This window comes from Pan troglodytes, chromosome 9 (assembly GCF_028858775.2).
Source record: "Pan troglodytes isolate AG18354 chromosome 9, NHGRI_mPanTro3-v2.0_pri, whole genome shotgun sequence".
Lineage (NCBI taxonomy): Eukaryota > Metazoa > Chordata > Mammalia > Primates > Hominidae > Pan > Pan troglodytes.
This window is the reverse complement of record NC_072407.2, coordinates 37,065,301-37,077,832: the sequence shown is the minus strand read 5'-3', so window position 1 is coordinate 37,077,832 and position 12,532 is coordinate 37,065,301. Positions and strand designations below refer to the sequence as shown.

At 41.7% G+C, this 12,532-nt stretch overlaps 1 protein-coding gene across 5 annotated transcripts in view; it reads right to left on the bottom strand.

Moving 5' to 3' along the window:
* The window catches only part of TCP11L1 (t-complex 11 like 1), a 34,344-nt gene that overhangs the window by 9,637 nt on the left and 12,175 nt on the right, over window positions 1-12,532 (bottom strand). For all 5 annotated transcript variants that reach the window (XM_063782830.1, XM_009460191.4, XM_521882.8 and 2 more), the window contains 5 exons: window positions 9,211-9,343; window positions 6,701-6,821; window positions 5,797-6,017; window positions 4,831-4,967; window positions 2,205-2,401 (listed from right to left, as the gene is read on the bottom strand). In XM_063782830.1, the coding sequence (XP_063638900.1) occupies window positions 2,205-2,401; window positions 4,831-4,967; window positions 5,797-6,017; window positions 6,701-6,821; window positions 9,211-9,343 (809 nt within the window). The remainder of the gene's footprint in view (window positions 1-2,204; window positions 2,402-4,830; window positions 4,968-5,796; window positions 6,018-6,700; window positions 6,822-9,210; window positions 9,344-12,532) is intronic.

Here is a 12,532-nt window from a genome sequence, read left to right as displayed (position 1 = left end):
TTCCCTCCAGAAGAGAACATGCCACAGTTCAAAGGGAACATTTTCCCATCTCCAATTTGACATTCTCTTTAGAGCTTCCTCCAGCACAAAACGGGGAACTCAGAGGCAAGAGGTGAAACCTTAAGCTCACAACTTCTTGAAAGGAAAAATAAGGAACTTATAAGAAAGATATTTAGAGAAGTATCTGGATCTGAGGCTAGTGATAAGAAGCTCACGTACCCCCCAAAAAGAGAGGGGGAGTCTACATAACAAAACAGCTATTTAGAGAAACACCGGGGGAACCCCTTCTTAGTCATCTTCTTAAAGAGGTCTTGCAGTTAGAAGTATGTATTGTGAAAAACATAAAAAGAAAAAATATTGCTCAGCATGGAAGGGGAAGAAGTTTCTTTAGATAAAGCTGTAAACAACCACACCTCTGTTGTGGTTTCCATCAAGATGAGTAAAAACAGGAGAAAAATTCAGCAGCACAGACTGGAGCCTCATACATTGCTGGTGGGATGGTAAAATGATGCAGCTGCTTTGGAAATCAGTTTGGCAGTTCCTCAAAATGTTAAACTTAAGAGTCACCATGTAACCCAGCAATTCTAATCCTAGGTACGTAACCAAGAGAGGTAAAAACATATGTCCATGCAAAAACTTGTACTGGAATATTCACAGAAGCATAATTTATAATAACAACCCAAATGTTTGTCAATTGATGAATGAATAAACAAAATGTGGTACATCCATACAGTAAAATATATTATTCAGCCTAAAAAAGAAAGGAGGGCTGGGCATGGTAGCTCATGCCTGTAATCCCAACACTGGGAGGCCAAGGAGGGAGGACCACTTGAGGCCAGGAGTTTAAGATCAGCCTGAGTAACATAGCGAGACCCCTGTCTCCACAAAAAACACACTTAAAAATTAGCTGGGTGTGGTGGTACACTCTTGTAGTCCTAGCTACCCAGGAGGCTGAGGCAGGAGGATCACTTGGGCCCTGAAGTTCAAAGTTACAGTGAGCTGTTGTACCACCTAGCCTGAGCAATTCAATGAGACCCTGTCTCTAAAATTTAAAAAAATTAAAAAAAAACCCAGAAAGGGAACACTGACACATACTACAACATAAATGAACCTTGAAGACATTATGCTAAGTAAAATAAGCCAGACCCAAAAGGACAAAGATTGTATAATTCCACTCATATTAAGTACCCGGATTAGTCCAATTCATAGAGACTCAAAGTAGAATGGTGGCTGCCAGGGGCCAGAGGGTGGGGGCAATGGGAATTACTGTTTGGTGTGTTTGGTGGGAAGACAGTTTCACAGAAGGAAAAATGAAAATGTTTTGGAGGTGGCTGGTGGCAATGGTTGCACAACAATGTGGATGCACTTAATGCCACTGAACTGGACAACTAGAAATGGTTAAAATGGTAAACTTTATGTTATGTGTATTTTACCACAACAACAAAAAAAACACAGTGGAAAAGAGGACTAAACTACTGCTATATGTGCTACAACATGAAAAAACATTGGTGAAAGAAGCCAGGCACAAAAGGCTGGTAGTGTATGATTTCATTTAAATAAAATGTCCAGGATAGGCAAATCCATAGAGACAGAAAGCATATCTGTGGCTTCAGGCGTTGGAGGGAGGGGGAAAGGGCAGTGACCGCTGATGGATGCAGCGTTTCTATTGGAGGTGATGAAAATGTTCTCAATTAAACAGTGGCAATGGATGCATAACTCTGTGACTATACTAGAAAACACTGAGTTGTACACTTTAAAAGGGAGAATCTTCTGGTACATGAATTATATCAGAATAAAGCTATTCTTTTTATTTTTTATTTTATTTATTTACTTATTTATTTTTATTTTTTGAGACAGACTCTCGCTGTGTCGCCCAGGCTGGAGTGCAGTGGTGCAATCTCGGCTCACTGCAAGCTCCGCCTCCCAGGTTCAAGCAATTCTCTGCCTCAGCCTCCCAAGTAGCTGGGGCTACAGGCCCCTGCTACCACGCCCAGCTAATTTTTTGTATTTTTAGTACAGAGGGTGTTTTGCCATGTTGCCCAGGCAAGTCTTGAACTCCTGACCTCAAGCAATCTGCCTGCCTCTGCCTCCCAAAGTGCTGGGATTACAGGAGTGAGCCACCGTGCCTGGCCAAAGCTATTCTTTCTAAAAAGTTCAGCAGCACAAAAACAAATATGAGTAGTGAGATGGCTCAGGAGACCTACTTCGGGGAACGGCCTCTGGAGGTGGTCCCACTTCAGAAGCTTCAGGTAAGCGTAATTCTGGACAGCAACAGGGCTCAGCCTGGGCATGTCCCCAGAGCCAGCAGCCATTCCCCCCACTGGCAGGGCGTGTTTATACTTCTGAGTCATAAGGTCCTCTGAGGCTTCTTCCAGCCACTGGGTGACAAAGTCCAGGGAATCTGTGAAAAACAAAGCTGCACACATTACCTTGACACCAAGAAGGGATGCTTCTCGGAATTACTTAAGGGATAATCGATGTCCTGGTGGAGTGATAAAGTATAAAGTATGAACTTTGGAATCAAATAAAACTTGGATCAAATCATAGTAGTGCCAATGACTAACTGAGGGATCTCAGGCAAGTCATAATGTGTCTGAGTTTCAGATGCCTGATATAGGCAAATTTACAACACCCACCTCACAGGCTGTTGTGAGGATTAAACAAGATAATGAATAAGCCAGGCATGGTGGCTCATGCCTGTAATCCCAGCACTTTGGGAGGCTGAGGTGGGAAGACTGCTTGAGCCCAGGAGTTCGAGACCAGCCTGGGCAATGTGGCAAGGCTCTGTCTCTACAAAAGATACAAAAATTAGCTGGGCATGGTGGCACATGCCTGTAGCCCCAGCTAGTTGGGAGGCTGAGGCAGGAGAATCACTTGAGTCCTGGAGGTTGAAGTTGCAGTGAGTGGTGATCACACCACTGTACTCCAGCCTGGGGGACAGAGCTAGACCCTGTCTAAAATAATAATAGTAATAGTAACAAATACATGACACCTAGCCAGGCCTTGCCACCCACCTGGTATTTAACAAACCTTCCTTCCCTTTTCTCCCATCCTGACCACTGCATGAGATGGACCCCAAAGCCCTGGCAACTCCAGCTCTAGAGACAGATAGGATGAGACACCAGCTAGAGTTTCCCTGTGTAAAGTATCCTCTACACTGATGATGAGGCTTTTCCTTGTTTAGATCTTAACCTTGTATCAATCTGGCTTCCTTTCAACCTGGGGGAAAGTGAACTCTGTCAGGGAAGCCCCATCTGGCTTTCAGCAGCCCTCCTGCACCCCTGCTTTTCTAAGCTTGGAAATACAGGGGGCACTCTGAGGGATACAGAGAGAGAGCTGGAGGATCTCACACATCATCTGATAAAAACTGCACCTGTCAGGTCCCAGGAGGTGTTGCAGCTCTGTTAGTGGAGGCTTCCTGCTTCCTTAAAACCAAGTGGGCGGCCAAGGTCATAGCTGTGGTTTGCTCTTCACTGGGGCAGGGGGATGCAGCTCCAGTTCACCCTGAGCTCTCGGTCATGACTCCTGGGCCATCTGGCTTCACCCTCTCTTCTGCTGATAATATTCTCCGTAACCCCCCAGCTTTGGGAAACCCGGGCTTTCATGTTGTGAGTTAAGTGCTAGATGCAGGCACTGTAGCTGCTTCCACCCTACCAGTGAGTCCTCCACTATGCCCCAGCTTCCAGGTCCAGGCCTTAATATTACGGCTCTTCAGGCTACAAAACTCTGCCGAGCGGAGGTTGCAGTGAGCAGAGATCGTGCCACTGCACTCCAGCCTGGGTGACAGAGCGAGGAGACTCTATCTCAAAGAAAACAACAACAACAACAAGAAAAAACTCTTCCCAGTACTCTCACAACACTGGTGAGAGTGTGAGCTTGTGGTCAATCCATTCTGGTCAAAAATCTCCCAAAACCTGTTTCCAACATCTGTAAAATGGGATTAAAAAAAAGGTGCCTGGCTCATCAGCTTACTGTGTGAGGATTACATATGATCATGTACATCCAGCCCTTGGCACAAGCCTGGCACTTAGTAAACATTACCAAACTTCTTCTACTTCTACCTCTACCCTGTCCTTTCTCAACCTGCCCCCAGCACCACCTCAGACTCCTCTGCCTGGGGCTGAATGAATCAACTGCATGGGGCATTCACTTAACTAATCTGGTCAGGCAACCCAACCAACCCAGAGACTGCTGTCTTCATCTCCTCGTCAGCAAAGTTAGAGGCCAAATGGAATTCATCATACATTGAATCTGAAGACTGAAATTTACCCAGAATGTCAGTTAGCAATGCAGAGACCATAAAAAGCACCCTAGAAATACAACGTAGTTTTAGATTCTGAGAGTCGTCTGTTTTCTGCAGTCATCGGAGAGGTTCATAAAAATGAGACTCTTCCTGGGTATGAAACAAGAAGATTTATGCATCCAGAACAAAAGCAAAGTTAAATTTCCTGCTGTGCCACACAGGGAGAAGAAAAGTGAATTAACATTCACAGGATGTCTGTCATGTTTTCAAAAATCAAGACCAAGAATGTATTTTACTTCAAACTGGTGTTTTCATCAAAAAACCATTTATAATTTAGGAATTCATTGTTTTTAATTTCTATTCTCATAGCCTACTCACATTCCTTTTGCTTGTCAATTAAGTTTTCTTTTCAATGCTTAACAACTCTAGATGTAGTCCCAACATTTTGTGCTTTTCCTTCTTCAAATTAGACTATTCTCCTACTAAATTTTAGTTTTGTTCTGAAAATAATATTATGCAACAAGCTATGGAAGCTAAAATGAAAAACCACAGACAACAAAAAAAGTACCACAAAATATTCAACATACTTGGTTGCCTCTCCAAAATCTCTTGAAACTTCTTCCTTTCGTATTCAACTGACTGCTGCATGAGATGAGGCCTGATGCTACTGATAGCAAAGTTGGCCATGTCCACTTTCATTAGGTCCAACACAGAAAAAATTTCTCTGAAAGAAAAAAGGATTTAGAACCAAGCACTTGTAAAGTAAACATAGCATTAAAGGAAAAGAGGACCAGACGCGTGGCTCACACCTGTAATCCCAACACTTTGGGAGGCCAAGGCAGGAGGACTGCTTGAGCCCAGGAGTTCCAGACCAGCCTGTGCAGCATAGCAAATGTGACAACATGATAAAAACTGATGGATCCACATGAAGGGCTTGTGAGTGTTGATTGTACTGTTTTTGTAACTTTTCTGTAGGTTTGGAATTTTTCAAAAGAAAATGTTGAAGGAAATTAATGTATAAAAAATATATCTATGTATCAAAATGATAAGAGTGATTGTGCCTCTGAGAGGTAAAATTATGAGTAAATGTCTTTTTACTTTTCTGCATTTTACAAATTTTTTTTTTTTTTTTTTTTTTTTTTTTTTTTTTTTTTTAATCCATGAGTACCAAGACTTCAGGAAGTTTAAATTGAAAATAGTTCTGGTCTGGGCACAGTGGCTCACGCCTGTAATCCCAGCACTTTGGGAGGCCAAGGCAGCCAATCACCTGAGGTCAGGAGTTCGAGACCAGCCTGGCCAACGTAGTGAAACACCATCTTTACTAAAAATACAAAAATTAGCTGGGCACGGTGGCGCGTGCCTATAATCCCAGCTACTCAGGAGGCTGAGGCACGAGAATTGCTTGAATCCAGGAGGTGGAGGTTGCAGTGAACCAAGATCACGCCATTGCACTCCAGCCTTTGCAACAGAGTGAGACTCTGTCTCAAAAAAAAAAAAAAAGAAAATGCCTCTGAATTGTAGTTGCACGGAGTATTATTAACATATTTCCATACCTGAAAAGGGGCACTATTTCCTTAATGTCCTTTAGTTTCCTAACTTCCTCATCTCGAGCAGGTGCACACAGTGTCCCCATCATGCCAATAATGAATTCTGCCAGCTTGGAAATGTCTAGGGCCCCATTCTCTGCTTCCTGCTTTATCAGATCCAGATCCAAGACTTCTGTTATCTGGTTTCTCAGTCTAGTATGACCAGGCAGCAAGAAAGATAAGAGAGTCTACAAGAGAACACAGCTACGTTTAATCAAAATTCTTTAGACATCATTTCTAATTATATGTAATTTATAACTACCCAAATAAGGGCTTCTCAATTGCTACGTAATATTGCACATATTTTACTTCTTATTCAACAAACCTACAGAAAAACATGTTTACAAATCATTTACAATAGCTACTTAAGCTTCCATTTAAGCCCTAGGTAGCAATTAAATGGATAGAAGAAAAAACTGTTAATGGTGAAAAAAGAAAAGCATGTTTATTAATGTGAGCCTGTGAGCCAACCATAGATGATGACAATTTCCATGCATACATTTCTTCTTTGATGCTACTGCTAAAGGCGCTGCAAAAACAGTCCCTCCACCTAAAGCTTTCTCTGTCCCAAAGGCTGAGTCACTTTTTGGCCATTATAAATGGAATGTGTCCACACCTATTAAAATTTATAAATAAACTAGATTTTGTGAAATAACTTTGTTGTCTTAAATGCCTTCAGGTTATCATGGTTTGCTTAAAACTTTTTTTTAAAAAAGGGCATTAAGCCAAAAACACTCTTGATCCACCTTCTGGCAAGTACTTTAACTTCTTGATCCTTCAATTTCTTTAAAGTCTTCTGGTGGTGACACAAGAAGTTGAATAAACACTCCTAACACACCAGAAAAGCATCACAATTCACTCTTTGCCTCACCTCTTTGATTTCTCCTACAAGTTTGATAGCATGGTCATATGCTGGGGGATCTTCACTTAGCTGCACACTCAAGCAATCCCAAAACGCTTTATGTACAATCTCCTTTACTCTCTTCTTCAAGCTGGGGCAGTGAAAAAAAAAAGGAGGGGGGCAAAAACCAAAATATTTGAGTTTCAAATCACTTTCAAAAGCACAAATACTGTGGGTTTAGGGTAAGATCAATCCCAGTGATTTGGACCAAGGAAAGATTTCCCAGGCATACTTCAACTGATGGCACACTTTATTTTAAAAGTTAGTGATTTTTTGCAATAAGCATCTCATTGGAAAGAATCGCTCTCAACTAACTGGATAGCCAACATTAATCCAAGAAACAGCATATGACAGTGCCATATAATAATAATATTGGAAAGTTCAAAGCTGTTAATTTTAGTTCCCTGTTACTAGTAAGTTTCCTAAGATGTTTATAATTAGGTAGTCTAAGATAACAATTTAGGCTGGGCGTGGTGACTTACGCCTGTAATCCCAGCACTTTTGGAGGCCGAGGCAGGCAGTTCACCTGAGGTGAGGAGTTTGAGATCAGCCTGGCCAGAGGTTGCAGTGAGCCGAGATAGTGCCACTACACTCCAGCCTGGACAACAGAGCGAGACTCTGTCTCAAAAAAATAAAATAATAATAATGAGATAACAATTCAGTATGTAGTAGGTTGAAGGACTTTATTTCCTAAAAATATCATATTTCCATGTGATACATGGGACAACTGCTTAACTAGGTACCAAACTGTAACAACTTATATATACAACATAACATTTCATTAAAACCAGCATTGGCCAGGTGTGGTGGCTCATGCCTGTAATCCCAGCATTTTGGGAGGCCAAGGCGGGAGGATCACCTGAGGTCAGGAGTTCAAGACCAGCCTGGCCAACATGGTGAAATACTATCTCTACTAAAAATACAAAAATTAGCTGGGTGTGGTGGCGCATGCTTTATAGTCCCAGCTACTTAGGAGGCTGAGGCAGGAGAATTGCTTGAACCTAGGAGATGGAGGCTGCAGTGAGCTGAGATTGCACCACTGCACTCCAGCCTAGGCAACTGAGCAAGATTCCGTCTCAAAAAACAACAATGGCTGGCACAGTGGCTCACACCTGTAGTGCCAGCACTTTGGGAGGCTGAGGCGGATAGATAACAAGGTCAGGAGTTTGAGACCAGCCTGACCAACAAGGTGAAACCCTGTCTCTACTACAAATACAAAAATTAGCTGGGCATGGTGGCGCACGCCTATAATCCCAGCTACTCAGGAGGCTGAGTCAAAAGAATCGCTTGAACCTGGGAAGCAGAGGTTGCAGTGAGCCAAGATCATGCCACTGCACTCCAGCTTGGGCGACAGAGTGACACTCCATCTCAAAAAACAACAACAATAACAATAAAAATGTCTTTCTGTCTTGAGCACAAAACAAGCAATTCTTCACTATTAAATGCAAAAAAGTACCATCTTTGCAGATATAAGAAATCTCTGTGAAGTCATATTTAGAAGCTTCCTATGGGAGACACTTGCCAGCACAGCAGCCATTCCTCCTCCTTTTGTTAACAGAATCCCAGTGTTTTTCAGGGCAACAATATACTCTGCCTGTGACAATAAATCATGACTAATCTAATAAGCCCATCACAGCAGTTCATTCCCTTTTACCCGACTTAAGCTCTCCAGGCTCACTTATAGCAAGGGTAGCATGTGACTAAATTCTGATTAACAAAATATTAGCAGATGTCTGTTTCATGACTCCAGGGGAAGATGTTCCTCTCCAACAAAAGGAGAGCCCTAGTCCTCCCAAACTTTTTGCTCTTGCCAGGAAGGCTGATGTATTATGGGATGCTTGGAGCTGCAGCATTCATCCTGCAACCATGAGGACAGGCTAAGAGACTCTCAGGCACCATCCAGAATCCTGACTTTGGTGAGCTGCTGACAGAAAGGCACTTGCACGCATATTTCCTTGATTCTAAAACAAACCCCCCCCGCCCCAATATTTTAATCTCTCAGAAACTTGGATCTTTCTTAAAATCAATGGCATTTTTATAATTATAATGGGCAGTGTTTCCTCTTTCTTATGACAGCACATTTTTAAAAGGTGCACCTTACAACCAATAGAGTTTTTGATTCAATAAAAAAATGGTTAAGTGCCAGGCACTAGGGACACAGAGAATAACCCACAGTCTTCACCTTTGCGATGAAACCAACGACTATAGTGCAGTGTGATAGTTTCAAAGAAGTGAATGAAACAAGGCAATGAAAACACAAGATGAGGCAGCTAGATCCTACTGAGTAGGCAGACTTTCACAAAAGATTTTTAGAGCTTTTATTTGATTTTTAGGTTGTTCCTTGTTTAGGAATATTTTTTAGCAATAATGTACAAAAGGAAAAATACGTTTGAATATATTGGTATCAACTGAAGGAAACATTTTCAAAACTGGGAAATGGCAGTGTTCTACTAAGCAAGATAATTTAGCAACCACCTTACCTGTTTTCTGGTAATTCAACTGGTTTAATCTGAAAGTCTCCATTTACTACAATTTCATGGGCTAGAGCCATGTTGGTGACGCCTCTTGCTGTCTCTAGAAGTTCTTCTACTGTCACAAAGCGAGGAGGACTAGCTGTAACAGAAACTCACTGTAAGAGATTTGCTTCCCTGGATCCGAATTTCTATTAAAATAAGAAGACAGTGGTTCTGGTACCAGACAATAATTTCAGTTATTGCCTCTATTAAAATGTTTGTTCTGGCATTTTCAAACAGCAACAGAATGTTACTTCATATTCATTTTTTACCCTTGAATCCTAAAAGCAGAGATCATTTATTAATACTCAAAACATCTGGTTTTTACTGAGACTGGTCAAAGGAAAATAATTACAGTAAACTGAAACTTAGGAAAACTTAAGTTACAGATGATCATCTGTCCCATAAGCTGAGGGTTTATTTTCTAGTCTTTCTGCCTCCTGTCTACCCTAAAAGAAAAAAAAAAAAAAGAAGACACCAGATTTAAGATCTTCTCTTTTGCTCCCATTAGCAGTTTACTTTTGCACTACCACTAACACTGCCACAAATGAATCTCCCCAAATTAAAATAGCATCAAGGCTAGGCACAGTGGTTCACACCTGTAATGCTAGCACTTTGGGAGGCCGAGGCGAGAGATCATTTGAGGCCAGGGGTTGGAGACCAGCCTGGGCACCATAGTGAGACCTTGTCTCTACAGAAAAATGTAAAAACTAACCGGGCATGGTGGTGCATGCCTGTAGTCCCAGCTACTCAGGAGGTTGAGGCTGGAGGATCGCTTGAACCTGCAGTGAGCTATGATCATGTCACTGCACTCAAGCCTGGGTAACAGAGCAAGACTCTGTCTCAAAAAAATACAAATAAAAAGTTGTAAAAAATTAAAATACCATCAAGTCCTTTAGGGTGCCAATGGTGCTGTTTAAACAATGCTAAAACCACTATCTTGTACAGGATACTGTGACAGAATATGATAGCTCTGCAGTGGTCAATGGACAGATCAAAAGATGTGTGACACAAGAATTTTCTAGAATGCTGATCCAGTGAATCAAAAACATTGAAAAAGAGTCATCTCTGATTTCTCTCTTTCCCCTGCTCTGTTATCCAAGTCCTGTAGATTTTACTTCTGTATCGACTGCTGCAACGGCCTCAAAATTTGTGTCCATACTTCTCTTTTGATAAAGCTTGAGACTGATCATTCAGAAAGAAGGTTCTAAACCAAGGAACAAAGGGGAATTCTTACTCTTAGAAGCCTATGATAAGGCCAGGCTCACACCTGTAATCCCAGCACTTTGGGAGATAGAGGCAGGTGGACCACCTGAGGTCAGGAGCTGGAGACCCACCTGGCCAACATGGTGAAACCTCGTCTCTACTAAAAATACAAAAATTAGCAGGGCGTGGTGGTGCATGCCTGTAATCCCAGCTCCTTGGGAGGCTGAGGCGAAAGGATTGCTTGAACCTGGGAGGTGGAGGTTGCAGGGAGTGAAGATCACACCATTGCACTCCAGCCTGGGCGACAGAGGAAGATTGTCTCAAAAAAAAAAAAAAAAAAAAAGTCTCTGATAGCAATTCTCAAACTTTAGCCTATCATGGAGTCAGAGGAAGGACTTGTGAAAACAGATTGCTGAGCCCACCTCTCAGGGTTTCTGATTTAGCAGCTCTGGAGCAGGGCCAAAGAATCTGCATTTTTTATTTTTCTATTTTTTTTTGAGATAGGGTCTTACTCTGTCACCAACAGGAGTATAGTTGCACAATCATGGCTCACCCTAGCCTCAACCTCTCAGGCTCAAATCATCTTCCCACCTTAGCCTCCCGAGTAGCCGGGACTACAGGCACATGCCACCATGTCTGGTTATTTTTTCTATTTTTTTAAAGACAAGTTTTGCCATGTTACCCAGGCTGGTCTTGAACTCCTGAGCTTAAGTAAGTGATCCGCCTGCCTCGGCCTCCCAAAATGCTGGGATTACAGGCATGAGCCACAGGGCCCAGAATCTGTATTTCTAACAAGTCTCCAGTTGATGCTGATGGCTCCAAACACCAGTTTGAGAAGTACTGGCCTAGAAGATGAATATATTAATTTTATGTGATACTGATAAGATCTGGCCTTAAAATTAGATAAGTAATGTCACTGGTTTGCCCAGGTTTAAAAGATCTTCTTACATTGGTGAAAAGTTATTTTCCTTCTTTTTTCTTTTGCGCACCAAAAAAAAGAAAAAAAAAAGGGAACCAAATCGAAGAGCTGGTCATATCCTGCCTGGTAAAAAACTTTATTTGGTCACAAGGGGAAGTTGGGAAAACTCAGAATTCTTCCTCACAACATTCTCAGCATTTCCAAAGAATATGAATAAGAATACAGAATAAATAAATCTGGCTTTGTGGATATTGCTAAAATATAATAAATATCCAAAATCAAAGCCCAATATATCTTTTCAATTAAAAAAATTTTTTTTAACTTTTAACTTCAGGTGTACATGTGCAGGTTTGTTATACAGGTAATCTCGTGTCACGGGGGCTTGTTGTAGAGATTATTTTGTCACCCAGTTATTAAGTCTAGTACTCATTATTTTTCTTGATCCTCTCCCTCCTCCCACTCTCCAGTAGACCCCAGTGTCTCTTATTCCCCTCTATGGGTATATTATTAAGATGTCAATTTTCCCCAAATCAATCTATTGGTTAAATGCAATCCCAATCAGAAGGCTTTTTTGTTGAAACTGACAAACTAATTCTAAAATGTATAGGGAAACACAAAAGACCTCGAAAAGCCAAAACTATTTTGAAAAAGAAAAATAAAGCTAGAGGACTGACACTGATTTCAAGACTTATTATAAAACTATAACAAGACAGTGTATTTTTAGCATAAGGATATATAGAAATTCAGGGCAGAAAATCCAGAAATAGACTAATATACACACAGACAAGGATAGGCCGGGCACGGTGGCTCATGTACTTTGGGAGGCTGAAGCAGGTGGATTGCTTGAGGCCAGGAGTTCGAGACCAGCCTGGACAACACGGCAAAATCCTGTCTCTACTAAAAATCATTTAAGCCCAGGAGACAGAGGTTGCAGTGAGCTGAGATTGTGCCACTGCCCTCCAGTCTGGGTGACAGAGCAATACTCTGTCTCAAAAAAAGAAAAGCAAGGATAGTTTTTTTTTTTTTAATCAAATGGTGCTACAACAATTAAGTATCTATATGTAAAAGAATTACTCTATCATGCCTGTAATCCCAGCACTTTGGGAGGCTGAGGCGAGCGGACCACAAGGTCAGGAGATCAAGACCATCCTGGCTAACACGGTG